General features: G+C 34.7%; 1 protein-coding gene across 1 annotated transcript in view; it reads left to right on the plus strand.

Moving 5' to 3' along the window:
* The window catches only part of LOC124361001, a 38788-nt gene that overhangs the window by 16437 nt on the left and 6257 nt on the right, over window positions 1-16094 (plus strand). Inside the window, exons 4-5 of the mRNA XM_046815038.1 lie at window positions 6441-6646; window positions 8282-8519. Of these exons, the coding sequence (XP_046670994.1) occupies window positions 6441-6646; window positions 8282-8519 (444 nt within the window). The remainder of the gene's footprint in view (window positions 1-6440; window positions 6647-8281; window positions 8520-16094) is intronic.

The raw sequence follows: 16094 nt of genomic DNA on the forward strand, positions 1-16094 counted from the left end.
CGTATATGGCAGCGTGTTACAGTTTGCAGAAATGAAAGCCTTCGTAACCGTACTTCTAAACATGGGACTAAATAAGAAGCCATCAATTCCTAGCTATTGGTGGAAATGTGAAGCTCAGCAACTGCTCATGGTATAGTAGAATGTTTACCAGAAAACCGATTCCAGGAAATATTATCTTTCTTTCATTTGGTAGATACAACAAACTTGCCCAAACCCAAGGAACCGGGTTACGACCCATGTGCCCGAGTCCAACCACTCATTGACCACATGAACCAACATTTCTAAATTTTACTACACTCCAGGGGAAAAACCTGTCTATTGACGAAAGCATAATCGCAACAAAATGCCACAATCCTTTAATGCAATACATGCCAAAGAAACACCATAGGTTTGGCGTTAAGCTCTGGGTGTTATGCGATGCTCTGAGTCATTATTGCCTGAACTTCTTTGTATATCAAGGTGCCAAAGGTCCTGAAGGGCAAAGGAACAGAACAACAGGTCTAGGCTACACAGTGGTCATGAAACTTTTAGAACCAGGTTATTTGAACAAAGGCTACCATTTATTTGTGGACAACTTTTTTACTTCCTTGAATTTGGCTAAAGATTTGTATTCAAAATTGACATTTTTAACAGGAACCCTTCGTAGAAATAGAAAGGGCATCCCTCCCAACATATTGAGTAAGTACAATGTGGGTGAGAGAAAGTACTAAAGAAAGAACTACATGCTGATGTTAGGCTACAGGCAAAGAAAAAGCAACAAGAAACCTGTGCTCTTGCTGTCACCCAATTCAAAGGCATCTAATGGACAAAGATCTAAAAAAAGGGGAAACAAGGTTTACATTACAAATAAACCAACAATTATAAGGGCCTATAATGACTATATGGGAGGGGTTGACAGCAATGATCAGATGCTCCACCAGTACCTCAGTTGACAGAAAAACTTTAAAATTTTGGAAAAAATTTTAATATAATTGGGCGTATGGTGGTTTGAATGCATACATCCTGTATAAAGAGAATACAACCAACCCTATGTCTAGATTACATTTTACTGTGTCTCTAATTAATCAGCTGAGGCAGTGAGTGGTTTGATGTGAAGGAGAGTAGACCTGGAATGAAAGCAACTCGGACAGAGAATGTGGTGCTGGTGATGCTCCTCAACCTGTTAATGAATTTTTTATAAAATTACCAAATAGAAAAGAAAAGAACTGCTGTGAGTGTAGTGCAGCAAGCACTAGTAAGGGGGGGAAAAGAAGGAAATCCACTTTTATTTGTCGAAATTGCAAGAAAGGCTTGCATCCAAAATGCTATCCGCGCCACAAATGCTAAATAAGTAATGTTTTTTTGTTTTTTTGTAATATATTTAGAATGTTTCTCCAATAACTATATATCTGTAAATCAATTCTTTACATTGAATTTATTTTATCTCAGTCCATTTTTTATTTAATGTTAGGCCTATACATTTAGTTAAGCCTTTTCTTGTAATACTGAGAAAAAAGTACAATTTCTGAAAAACGTGATAATAATAAAAAAAACCTGTATTTTTTTTTATTTGTTGGAATAAATTGACAAAATTTGTTGTGTATGTTTATGTTTATGTGTACTATTAATGTGCAATGACAATATACGTGCTAAAAAATTTGTGTGTGTACCTCTTTTGACAACAAAGTCCCAAAGTTTCTCGGAATTTTTTTTCAGGTAAGCTAATTTGTTCTATAATGTATAATTTATTGCATGAATGCATGTTTTTTTACACTCACTATAATGTAGTATATTTCATGCTGAATAAAAAGAAAAAGAAATCATTATAATCGGTTGAAAAATAAGTTTAAAAATAATTTTTTTGCAAAGTTCTGCAAAACGGGCAAAATAGTGCTGGGATTTTTAGTAGATCCCTTACAGTGAATAGTGGGATTTTTTGGTAGATATTTTTAAAAAAATGGCTGGGATCGAAAGGGTTAATGAACTTCTGCTGAAAGTGTTAACAGCTGTTAAGTTTCAGTTCACTTCGTTTCATGTGTTGTAGTGCAGTCTGTCGGATCCAATATAAAACACTCCAAAATCAACAACAGTTTAGAAATAAAATATTGACTAAATAAACAATTTAAATCGTTCCGAATTGTAAATATAAACCATTCTTGAACCACCTGAAGACACACAACAAATGTAATTAAAATTGGTCCAGCCGTTTAAGAAGAGTTTAGTGACACACACACACACACACACAATAATATATTGTAAAACCACAAATAGTACACAAAAGGCTAAATTTGTTGCCATGGTTATGATTATTCACAACAATTAACAAAAACAAAATATAGTTTTAACACTAAATATTTCCAAAACATATAAAAATCTAGAGAATTATATGAACAACACCGTAAATAACTTAATAACCAATTTTCTTATATTTTATTTTTGAAAAGTAGTGGAACGTACCACCTAAGTTTGTTACTATGGATGTGGTTATTTTCTTAAATAAAAAAAAAATATAATTTTTACACTAAATAAATTTTCAAAATATACCGAAATGTAGCATAGTATCTAACACAAGCTATAACAAGCTATAAACCAACATAATGATATATCATTAATTTTCAAAATGGCTATAAAAGACGATCTTTCTGGTCAGTTTTATGACATCACTGTTTACAAAACAGCAAACAAATGTCACCATTGAAATCAGTAATTCTTTCTGTTTTGAAATGGTATATAAATAGTGCTCTTAGTGTTGGTATATGTACTGTATGAACTATCAGAACACGTGCATGTCGGATTGATATAATGTCTATTATTTCCTCTGGTGAAACGATTTAGATCAACATTATGTTGATTGCCAGTTTGAGGGTTAAAATTTCTAGTATTATATTCTAGTATCAGTGAAGTTTAGTTGACACTTCTTGTTAATGTTAAAAATCTCTCAGGATCAGTTTGGTAATTTATAGGGCACTACAAAATATACCCACTAACAGATTTAAATATTTAAGTTATATATATATAATTCATACATCAAAATCGCATTAATGTTGTTTAATAATATTATTGCGATTCATGAATGTTTTGGAATGATCTAAATTATTCTGATGTACTTAAAATATTATATCATTAATAATTTTTTTAATTGTATATTGTTATAATACTTCTTATCAAATCTCTTTTATCAAAACATTGCACCTAGTTGCTTGTGTGAGCCTTTCAAACACTTCATATCAAATATACATATTGTACCTCAAAGTGCAAAATAATGCATGGTAATAATTTTAAATATTGTTTCTAGGCAAACTCGTTGTAATAACTGAAATTGTTTCTTAACCCGGGATCACTCGCGCTGTTAGGTTGAACCTAACATGGTAAATGGGAGTACAATATTACTAGTCAAAGTTACTATATTTTTCTCGTCTTTTTGTCTATTCCTCGTTGAAGTGTCTGTGAGCATGTTTTCGCGCGAAAAGAGTAAGTTCCGTGTGGTTGGGGGGTAACTGGTGGGGAGGGGAGTGTAGCCATACGCGCGCTGTTAGTGCCAACCTACTACCGCGCGAGTAACGATGTTGTCTCATTTGTTAGGTGCTACCTAACGACGCGAGTAACCGCGTTAGTGTTTTGTTTGTGTTCAACTTTAGTTTTTTTGTTGATTTAATTTTAATATTGTGGTGTAGTTAATCTGTTTGCTTGAACTAAGTGACATTTATAAACAGATACTTACTTAAAAATGAACAATGAACACATTTTGGGTTGGTTAGAAGAAGAGGAGAATTTGTTGCACGATGACGTGTCAGATTTGGATGCAACAACTGAAATTGATGATCAAGACACCAACTCAGAGCAGTCAGACTTCGAGAATGAACCTAATGAAGTTACTGAAAGTGCTGGTCCATGTGAACCCAGTGTTACGACACCAACTGTAAGTAGGCCTAATCTATCATTAGTCTCTAACTTACAACCGTACTATGTAGGAAGAGACCAAATCACGGGATGGAATGTACATGAACCTCCCAGTTCAAGAACACCTAGGCAAAATATAATTACAACACTACCTGGAGTAAAGGCTATGGCACGTCATTCTAAACACAATTTATGACACGTGGAAATTGTTTTTTCCCGACACGTTAATTGATGAAATAGTACGTTGTACAAATGAACAGCTGTTAGTTATGAGCCAAAAGTACACAAGAGGAGAAAAAGACTGCCCTCAAACAGATTTTTGCGAATTACACACATTTTTTGGTATTTTGTATTTGGCTGGTGTCAAGAAAGGTAACCATTTGAATATTGATGAGCTTTGGGCAAATGATGGCACTGCTCCTGATTTCTTTGTGGCTACGATGTCTAAAAAAGCGTTTCCAAAACACTCATTCAGGCCATAAGATTTGATAAGAAGAGCACAAGACCTGCACGATCAACTAAGGATTAACTTAGCACCAATACGGGACGTGTTTGAGGCATTTGTAAAAAAAATGTCAAGACACCTACAATCTAGGTGCATTAACAACTCTAGACGAAATGTTGGAGGCGTTTAGGGGCAAGTGCCAATTCAGGCATATATTGCCAACAAAACCCGCGAAATACGGGATAAAGATTTACGCACTGGTTGATGCAAGGACTTTTTTTACAAACAATCGAGATTTATCCTGGAAAAACAGCCTCCAGGAGAGTTTGATTTAGGCAAATGATGTAGTGAGTGTTGTTAAAACGTATGATAAAACCCATTGACAACTCCGGAAGAAATGTTACAATGGATAATTATTTCATGGACATACCATTGGCTAATGACCTCTATGCAAATCACAGACTTACTGTAGTAGGAACTGTTCGTAAAAATAAGCGCCAATTGCCTTTAGAACTCACGACCAATTTACGTGAACGTCCAGTAAAGAGTACTATATTTGCCTTCTCCAAAAGCCCAAACAACTGTATGCTAGCCTCATACATTCCAAAGAGAAATAAAAATGTTTTAGTCGGATCAAACCATGCACAAACAAGGAGTGATTGACGAAGAAAGTGGTGATAATTTGAAACCAGAACTAATCACATTTTACAAACCTCACAAAAGGAGGTGTAGATGTGGGTTGACAGAATGAAAAACAGAATATTGTGTTTCAAGGATTAGTAACAGATGGCCGTTCACTGTATTTTGTTCTTTGTTGAATATTGGAGCCATTAACAGCCAGATAATTCTGAAGAGTAACACAAACATTCTAATGCCCAGACGGAAGTATTTAACCGAGTTGGCTAGGCACTTGCAATCCCCCACATTACAAGACGGTCATCACTGACGAACTTATCAATTTCACTTCGCCAAAAGATCAAGAGCATTGTGGGAACACCTGCAACACCAGCACCACCTCCAGAAGACGGACAAAAAAACCAGATGTGTATACTGTCCTATTAGAAAAAACAGGTATACACAGGCCAGATGTAGTGGTTGTAACCACGCAGTATGCAAAGAGCATATTTCTTCTACAGTGCTGACATGCTTCCAGTGCGCAGCTGCAGAAAAACCCTCAAGATGCAGAGTAAATGATCAAGAACACCTTTGTGATAATCAGAGACTGTACATGTTTATGTAATGTACATTTTAAGAATATTACAATGTTTTTTTTTTATTTTGGCACTCGAGGGCATTTTTTCAAAACTGCTCATATAATCAATATGTATATTTTTTTATAACAAACCATTTAAAATGTTTCATAATAATGTATAAAGTACTGTTTAAGATGCAATTATGTACAATAAAAACAAAAAATTAATGGAAAATGAGTTTTTATTCAATATTTCCAAATGTTAGATTCAACCTAACACGCGAGTAACGGTGTTAGTCTAAAACACGCGAGTGATCCGGGTTAATGATCTAATTTCTAAATAATTATTTGTTTTTTACGGACAACTAATATCATGACATTATTACTGTGACATATCAGCTAGTGCACTTGATGTGAATGTAATGGATTCAATGAGGTAAAATGATTTGTTTTCTTTCATCTACTTCAATTAAACTTTAGAGAAGAGGAAATTGTTAATTTTTGGATGGCATTTAAAAACAGATAGGTATTACTGGCTGTTAAGTGCATTTGGTTTCAAAATAATCGCCCTAGTTTGTTAATTTTGATTTCTGCATCAAGGAAGGTGAAATATGAAAGGAGATAAGTTCAATGAATGTCTAAAGATTGGGCTTGTTATCAGTCCAGATCATGAAGTTATTGTCAATTAAACATTGTCAGCAAGGATAGGTATAGAAAGATTGCATGGGGTCTAAGATAATAAGGTTGCTAAACATTTAAAAATGAGTTTTCCCATACTTAGGTAGGGCACTGAAAGTAATAGAACCTTTTCTGTGAATAAATTAATGTAAAATAGCCAAATTTTAGCTACCTCATTTCATATTGTCTTTGTTAAATGCTACGTCATTATTTTTGGTAATATAGTATTTGTTAAATGTGTTCCAGATAATGCTTGACTACGCAAAAAATGTATTTATGGTTTACAAGGATAGGCCTAAGTTTGTGTTTGGATTCCATGGAGAGATCTCCCATGACAACTATAACTTGGTGGGGGCTGCGGATCAGGACTTGCTCGAATGGCTGCAATGGTTCAACAACAGCGGACACCTCAACAACACCCTACTGATCATCATGTCAGATCATGGGCACAGGTGAGGTATAGCTGTAGTTTACAGAGAGATCTCCCATGACAACTATAACCTGGTGGGGGCTGCGGATCAGGACTTGCTAGAATGACTGTAGTGGTTCAACAACGCCCTACTGATCATCATATTTGATCACGTGCACAGGTGAGGTGTAGTTTACAAGTAAGCCTAAATTTGTTTTTTTATTTTACAGAAATATCTTCCAAGACAACTACAACTTTATGATGCAACTTTCTTCTTATCATTGTGTCAAACCAACGATACTGATAAGGTGTATTTGTGAAGTATAAGCAGGGAGGCTATGCAAATTATGGTAATCAGGGAAATAAAGAGAATGTTTGGGGAAAAGTCCTTTATTTATCAATTTCTTTAATTTTTCTGTAACTTTATGTAAAGAAAGTTGTGATTACAAGTTAAGGAAATGTCTTTGTAAGGAGGATTTTTCCATTTATCGTCATTCGAACCTAGATAACTCCATCATTTATGGTTACAGACAAGTTTATGATAAGTAAAATTGTTGGTATATTTGTAATGGATGAAATACCTAAAGATATCAATCGGCAGCAGAATGATCTTGATTTTACTCCTGAAGTGATGAATGTTATCATTATTTTACAATGAGAAAGTACTAAATAGCTGTGATTATATGACTTTAAAAAAATCAAAATGAGTCAGGCCAGATAATAGATTATATGATCCAACCAAATTAGCATGTGACGTATCATGTGGAGATGTAAATAGAATCATGGGAATTCATTCAAAATCTTGATGGGTTTTTCTCTTAAGTATCTCCATTGTTTTAAGTTTTACTTTATTTCACAGAAGCTCACTTCAGTTTTAGAATTATTTTATATGTGGCCATTATAAAAACCAATTTTGATAAAATGTGCATTGTAAAAATTCTATGGAATACCTGAGTAGTGAAACTCAGGTTGAGTTTCTTTAGTTTGCATGATGTGAGGGTGGCCAAGTATTGAGATAGCCTGTAACTGAGATTAGTTTGTTTCAGAGAACAATACTTATAACATAGACTTCTCGTCATGTATGCATTGTAAAAATTCTATGGAATACTTTGAAACCAAACAGTAGTGAAACTCAGGTTGAGTTTCTTTAGTTTGCATGATGTGAGGGTGGCCAAGTATTGAGATATCCTGTAACTGAGATTAGTTTGTTTCAGAGAACAATACTTATAACATAGACTTCTCGTCATGTATGCATTGTAAAAATTATATGGAATACTTTGAAACCAAACAGTAGTGAAACTCAGGTTGAGTTTCTTTAGTTTGCATGATGTGAGGGTGGCCAAGTATTGAGATAGCCTGTAACTGAGATTAGTTTGTTTCAGAGAACAATACTTATAACATAGACTTCTTGTCATGTATGATTATTTCACTGTCTCAGAATGTAGAGCCTTCAGTGGGTCTAACATCTTGGCTGTTAGGGGTATGAAGACTAGTGTTCAGTTTGATCATTAGGTGTACATAGGCTGTGCAAGATCAATTAATCCATATCTAGTAGTCAGGAGAGTTATGCAGGCAGGTTATATTGTCCTATTTTGATATTATTATTAGAGAGTTTTGAGGTTGATAAATTTATTGTAACTAAAAACTAGAACGGGAATAATGAAATACGTTTTTGTAGATTTGCAGAGATTCGGAATACACAACAGGGAAAACTGGAGGAGCGATTGCCGTGGTTCTCATTCGTTCTGCCACCCTGGATGGCTCAGACTCACCCACGGGCAGTGGCCAACTTGCGACTGAACACTAACAGACTCACCACCCCTTTCGACATCTATCCTACACTTGTCAGCGTACTACACTTTGACGGTGGAGGGATGGGGGATCTCTCCCATCGTTCCATCAGTCTATTCAAAGAGGTATGTTAGGCTGTACAAGAAGGTTGAAATTGTAAACATTTTTAACACCATTCCAACAAAAAGTTTTAAAATAATATACATGGAATAAAATATTTTTCAAGAAATCAGCTCTATTATGCTAATTATATAATATTATTAATATACACTATACAGTGTGATTCAAATTTTATGCACATTGAAGGAATCTTGGAAACTATAAGATATACAGCAAAGATTAAATAGACAAAGTTGTGTGTAATAAGATAACCAACAAATTAATGTGGTCAATAAACATCATCATAAAAAATAATTAAAGAACCAAGTTATGTGTGATTTAATCCTAAATAAAAATTATCCAATCATGCCAAGTGTTTTGTACATGTGGACCAGCGAATATTTTTAATTAGAGTAAAATAAGCTGTGTTCAAATTTAATTAAGTTCTTTAACCCTTTGAGTGCCAAGACCATATATTGAGTTATAGAACTTTTTGCAACATATGTTATATTCAGGGGTATGTCTAAAAATGCCAGACCCGGAAATCCCAGTTGTGTAGCAACTTAGTAAAACATTTTTTTAACAGGATTATTTCCATAGAAACTTATCATGCTGTAGATCAAAATGCTTGGTTTTAATTGGGCTATACTTTTATTAGTAAATTTTCTTACAGTTTATTTCTTATATATATATTTTTTAACACAAAACAAAAAAGTTTTCTTTTTTAACATTTTTTTAAAGTTTTATTGCAGTTTTTACAAATAAAAAAAACATTTTTACTATGGAAAACACTTTCTTTTCTAAGGGAATATTACTAATAAAAAATGTGCAAAATTTCATAGTGTTATGTTCAAAACTGGGACAAAAAAAAATTTTTTTTAGACCAAAACAGTTTGGAAAAAATACACACATAGCCTCATCATATACATTTGTGTGTGGTCTAAAAGAAAACTTATAAAATTTACTCACCACATACAGTATTTCTTATGCTCAAGAATGAAAGAATGAAATTTCAGTTCAAAATCTTCACTAAATGTTTATATACAATTATTTATATACACTATTCACAACAGTTTGTCTTCACTTCACTTGCATTTGTGCTTTGGGAAGCAGGTGCCATGACAGCCATCCCCACAGTTTGTGCAAACTGTTCTAGACCTCTTCCTTCCTGTTTTGAAATCAGGCCCCCTCATTGTACATACAAAACAAGTCTTTTCTTTTTTCCGGGCAATTTTTCTAATCCAATTTTTCTTTTGTCACCCTCTACGTTTACAGTTTTACCTTGCTGTGATACCCATTCATCAGAAATACTTTCAATGATTTGCACAGTATACTGGTATCTAGAAAGAGGTTTCCTGTTGTTTTGGACACAATTTTCCCTATATATAATGTAGGAATTTATTACCATTCTTGCAAAAAGATTAAAAACAACCTTTTTCCAATACTTAACTGTTCGTCTTTCGTCAAGGTAAGAATAGAGCATCATGTCGAATGTGTCTATCCCACCCATGTGCTTATTGTAATCTAGTATGATGGATGGTTTGTTTTCAACTGTTACCCTGCCATGCCTCCTTTTGGTATGTACAATATCTTTTATCTCAGCTTTTGAGGACAGCAAAACAACTGGTTTTTTTTGTGATGCTTGTTGTCTATAGGCCAGTGTCACTATGTTTCCTTGATGGTAGTACTTCTTCTGGCCAACTTGAAACTTTTCTTTGATTCCATCAGGCAAGCCTTTTTTATTCTTCCTTACTGTGCCAGTAAAAAAGGTTTTTTCCTCATACAATTTTTTGACCAGCGGAATACTAGAAAAAAAATTGTCTGTAAAAACATGAAACCCTTTCTGTAAATAATTACAAGCACGAAGAAGAGAAGTGACAACCGAATAGCCAAGACCATATTTTTTTACCTCATCAGATGGAGATGTGTTCTTCTTACCCTGATAGCAAAATAAGCTCCTGCAGTAATTAGATACAGAGTCACACAACACCCATAACTTTATTCCCCACCTATGGTGGTGCTTATTGGGGAGGTATTGTGTGATTCCGGTTTGACTTTTCGTCCCAATTAGAGATTCGTCGACTGACAACTGTTCATGGGCTGTATAAAAGAATTTAAATAGCCTATTACAGTGCTCAATTAAGGGTTTGAACTTTTGAGTGGGGTCGTAACCTGGTTGGTTGGCTTTAGGTAGTTTTTCATTGTCAACAATGTGAAAGAAACTAAGCAAAATTTGAAATCTATTTCGTGTGAACATCTTACTAAACCATGGAGTTGCTTGTGAGTCACTAGTTGACCAATAAGAGGGGATAGTTGGTTTCCTAATCAGGCCCATATTTAAAACAGCAGCAATAAAAGCCTTCATTTCCAAAATGTTCACGGGGATCCAGCTGTGCCTACGACTACCAGGTGAGTCATTGTCTGCAAAAGACGAAATTGTCTGGTTAGCATACCTGTTGGTTTCAACCACAAACATAGTCAAAAGTGTTTCTGTAAAATATAGTGTAAAATAGTCAATGGGCTTAGAGTCAACAGGTGGGCAATGTCTAGGTCCTGGAGATTCAACATAAGAAAAATCATGAGTGAAGTTACTGCGGCTCTCTTCGTTTATACTAAGCCAAATATCATTGTCTGTAGGCCCGTCGGCATCATCACCCGATTCAGAGGAACTGGATAACACACTCCTATCAATGATTCTACTTACGTTAGGTCTAGGCCTAACCTGTGTTCCTGACGTACTAGGCCTAGGTCTAGAAACATCAAAGTCACTCTCTGAGGATTGACCTCTATGTACATTTTTTTGTGGCTCATACAATGGATCAGCATCACTATCATCACTAAATAAATCACTAAGATCGTCTTCTGAGGTTAGTAAATTACCATCAGATACATCACCATCAAGTTCTCTGTCCACCTCACTTGATCTAAGGTTCTCAGGATCCATTATTCAGCCATTTGAAAACTACTTAAGTGTTTTACACACTAATAATAAACACTACACGCACAATTCAAACGATTGTAGCACAAAACGTAATAATTACGCTATTAGAATTCAAGCAACAATGTTTCAAAAGAAACAACACACTAGCACGCGGTTCTGCATTCGTCGTCTGCCACGCTAGTCAGCTGTCGGCAGCGCTGTGATGGCCATTGTTTTTTTTTTTTAGATTCTCTTCTGGATTGGATTTTTTTTTCCAAACACCACAGAAAATTAAAGGCATATTATTGGAAATACAATTTATTACGTAGAAACATAAAAATACCGAAAAATATAAACAAAGGATCTTAAAATAATTGGTGGCGAAGATTCGTCACCATGGCATTTCTCGCATATACAACTGGTGGCAAAAAGTCGTCACCGTGGCATTTCTCGCATTTATCATTGGTGACGAAATTTCGTCACCGTGGCACTCAAAGAGTTAATTATTTCTTGAATCAACTATGGAACAAAAACATACTAAAACAGGAGTAAATTACAATGGCCTTAAGTATACACTTTTTAAAGTATTTTCTTAATATTGGCAACAAGGAAAATTCAACATTGGATTTGGAAATATAATTACTCCAATCAGAAGTGCTCATACAGGTGCAAAACCTATGAAATTGCGAGTGAGGCTGAGGGTAACTGCTAGTTCTGAATAATAGCAGAAATTTAGATTAAGATCGAGGCTACAAGTGGTTTGGTAAGATGTTACATCATTACCTCAATAAAATATGATATCTGATTCTCCCCCCCCCCCCAGTATTCTCATTAGAAACAAACATATATATTTTATTTACAAAGAACTTTTTGAGGGAGAGTATTGGCCGCATAATGTATAATTTCTTATTCATGATATATCAAAATTGCTCTATTCCTTTTCTTTCTTTATAATTTCTAAAATTCATTATTCACCATTTTGTTACTTTTTTGAAAGTATAACAATAAAATATCCTGAAAATGGTCTTATAATTTTATATATTAATATTTTAAGGTCAGACATGTGATAGTATAAAGATTTTTCTACCAAAATCTTAAACATTGATTAACTGTGCCATCACAAAACACCTGTTTTGACTGTAATCACAATATGCTTATTTCCTGTAGATGTGATATCTGAATAATGGTGAATCTTGTTTATTATCAGTCCTGACATGAGTCGTTTGGTTTCAAAACCAGCTACATCCCAAAAACATTTTTTTCTGCAAAATGAAAATGAAAAATGAATAAAACATCTTAGATATATTTGAAACTTTTGTTATAATTAACAAACATATAGGTGTACTTATAGACACAAAAATCCGCAACTTCTTCATAATTTTCAACGCACTCTTCTCTCTCCTCTTGATCTTCATGATCTTTGGGCTCCAATACTTTTTTATAGAAACGTAGACTTTCTTGTTCTTGCCAGCCCTCACCGAAATGTTTTGTTAGAAGCTGTGCAACATCTGCAATTTTTAACGGAGCAACTTTGACACCAGGTTTGATTTTATCGGGGTGAGGCATTTTCGACACCTTTTCGCATTTTAGGGTTACTGTATGATACTTTCCTATATCAGTGTGATAGTGAGGTTCCCCCATAATAAGTACATTACTGCCTTTAGTAGTCTTCGTAAATATGAATCTTTTGCTCATGTTAAACTGAAAATGCCAGTTACGAGGAGGCTTAAATATTTCCAAGCATCTTTGTTTCCAGTCAAAAACTTCATTAGCCAAGGGACGAACAGTACCGAATTCTGAAAAAATGTTAGTATATTCTTCAGGCTGAATAATAACATTTTCTTTTTTATTACCTTTTCGATGCGTGCAAACACACGATCCGGTGGCAAGAAAGAATGCCCAACAATGTGAAAGATGTACTCAATCTTCTCAATGCTTACGGGGACATTATTACAAAGCCAGTAGCTTATCATTCCCATCATTGTCGTGTTTTTGTTCTGTCCCCCGCACCCGTCGGACACCAGACGAAGGACTTTTACGTTGTTAGGAATGTTAATATTGTTTAAAAAATGGTAAACGGCTGAGTTGATCTCATTAGAGCCTTTTTTATGTTCAGTTTCATCAAAATCGTAAACAAAACAATTTTCCTTTGTTTGTTTGGCTGTAGAACTACCTACTACTATAGTGAGATTGTACTTGTATAACTGTCTAGAATAGTACGCACTCTGGTCCGGCACTTTCGGTAACACCTGTTTTTTTGGCAATCAAATGAAATTGTCATCAAACCGTCTTGCTTCTCTTTTAAGAGAGAGTAAAACGCTTTTGCCCTTAGTTTGTGGCATCTTTGTTTAACCATCAGATAATTTTTTTATGTTTGGATCACTGCATATTTTTAGCTTTTCATTGAATGCAATGCAGGTCGAACATTCATCTGTTCTAGGGCTCCCAAATCCAATATTAAAAAAAGTTGTTCCGAAAGATGTTCCTAAAATATGAGTGTTTGATTTTCAGGCTTTCATCAACAGTTTCTTCATTATAAATACGCCAAATTTTTTTAACGTTCAATTTTGAGGAAAGGTACTGACAATTGGCAGTCTTGCTCCTACAATAATGGTTTTCTATAACTTTGAACTTTTTTATGAATTCAATGACAGAACCTTTTTTGTTTTCATAGGCTTTAGCCTTCCTGTCACCTCCCCGAGATTCTTTTGGCATAAACCACTAGTAAAATGCCTTTTTACAACCCCATGAACTCGATTTTTATGAATACGCAGCGTATCAAGAAAAGCCTTTTGACAAACCTGAACTTTTGTTTTTTTTTATTTTTTAAATACAAAATATTTAATGTTCATTGACTTTTCCCCTCTTTCTTCATTACAGATTCTACTTCTCTTAGGTGTGCTTGATTCAGTAAATTTAAGAATAAAACAGTCTTGCCTCTGCTTCAAATCATTAGGGTTAACAGACATGTCGTAAAATTTGTCGAAAAATCTTTGTTGGTCTGAGGGTAATTTCGGAGCATTGATAAGTTTTGCCTTTTTTTCCATGGTTGCAAGTCAGATTTCTTGGCGGCTCAGGAGGACCATACCTGAAAACCCCATAAAGTAGGTTAGGCCTATAACAACAAAACCTAGACTTGAATAATTTATTTGTTTAACCTTTAAAAACCAAACGACTCACAGGCCTACCGCTACCCATTTTAATGTCATTACCTCCCGAATAACAAGTATTTTATAACATGATCCAGTACTAAACTGAATAATATATTATAAATTCACCTACCTTTGTTTCTTCATCCTAGCCTGCCGCCAGTTTGGCTCATCTCTCCGCCTTTTTCTAGCGTGTTCGAGGTTTATTGAAGGAAAATACTCCATTACAATCGCAAATCACAAACTTAAAACATAACTTACACTACATCACCACCTTTTTAAAATGAAGTAAATAATTCATAAACTAACTGCCTTCAGAAGTCACTGACTGTAGCACAAAACGATCAACATAACCTCAACATTTCACAGTAAGCGGCAACAACAAAACAGCTGACAGGATAGACTGTCTTGTGCATGCGCGAGTCACTGGATGTGGCTGCTTTTGAAACACCTTTTGCCATGTAGCTGGTTTTGCAACTAACCACCTACTTTGGCATTACATTCTTATGGGATGTAGCGTTTTTTGACGTAAAACAGTGACACGTAGCTGTAGTGACCAACATAACCCATAAAAATCCGGATTTAATTTCAACCATGCAAGTCTTTTAATCATTAGTTAAAATCTAAAGAACGAATATTGCAGAAATGCACTTTATTTTCAAATCTTAGTGTAAAATTTCTCAAACTGCAGATTTAGAAGTACCAAGATCTTCCAATTCCCTCTCATGCCATCGATCAACAGTTTTCATTGATTGCTGCACCAAGTCATTACATGTTTGTAGGATTTATGGCCTGCAAAATTTTGAGCACTTTTCACAGAAATGTGGCTATTTTTGAATCGTCTATACCAAACTTTAACTGGAATATCACCTATAGACTTCTCGTCAATAGCTTCATGTATCATAAAGATTGTCTCCGAAGCAGAATGGCCAAGTTTCTGGCAAAAGTTAATACAAAATCTTTGCTTACAACCTTCAGTCGTACTGAAATGAGATGCTATCTCGTAATAACATAAAAATATAGCACTGTGAGTCCTTGACTGGGCAAAGTGTAGAGAATGCTTGATGGCAATCTTGCAAGGTTCCCCTCCACCCCTATATCTGGTCTAAGATTTTGTAATAATTGGCCAGCAAAAGTTACTTTTCAAGCAAACCTTGTATTCCTGATCCTGACATATGAATAAGGTTGGTGAGATAGGGTTGCCAGAAAAAGCAATTTTTTGTAATACCTAAGGCTAGATAACAGAGTCGTTGGTAAAGCTAATGTATTCTGAAAGCCGTTCTAAAAAAGATGACATTGGATTAGCAAGTAAGCTGGTGTATTTCTAGTTCTATTATTAGACCAGAAAGACAATGATTTTTCTGGCAAAGCAGTATATTCTTTATATTTTAAGGATTACAAAGAGGATGGGGGCTTTATGAAAAACTGTAATTACCAAAAGTTACTTGTAGTGTAATTGCAAAAAATATCCTAAGAATATTTGTTTATATTACACAATGAATGGAAGGAAGTTTATGCAAGTTTAAGAACGT

This window comes from Homalodisca vitripennis, chromosome 4 (genome assembly GCF_021130785.1).
Source record: "Homalodisca vitripennis isolate AUS2020 chromosome 4, UT_GWSS_2.1, whole genome shotgun sequence".
In the NCBI taxonomy this organism is placed as follows: domain Eukaryota; kingdom Metazoa; phylum Arthropoda; class Insecta; order Hemiptera; family Cicadellidae; genus Homalodisca; species Homalodisca vitripennis.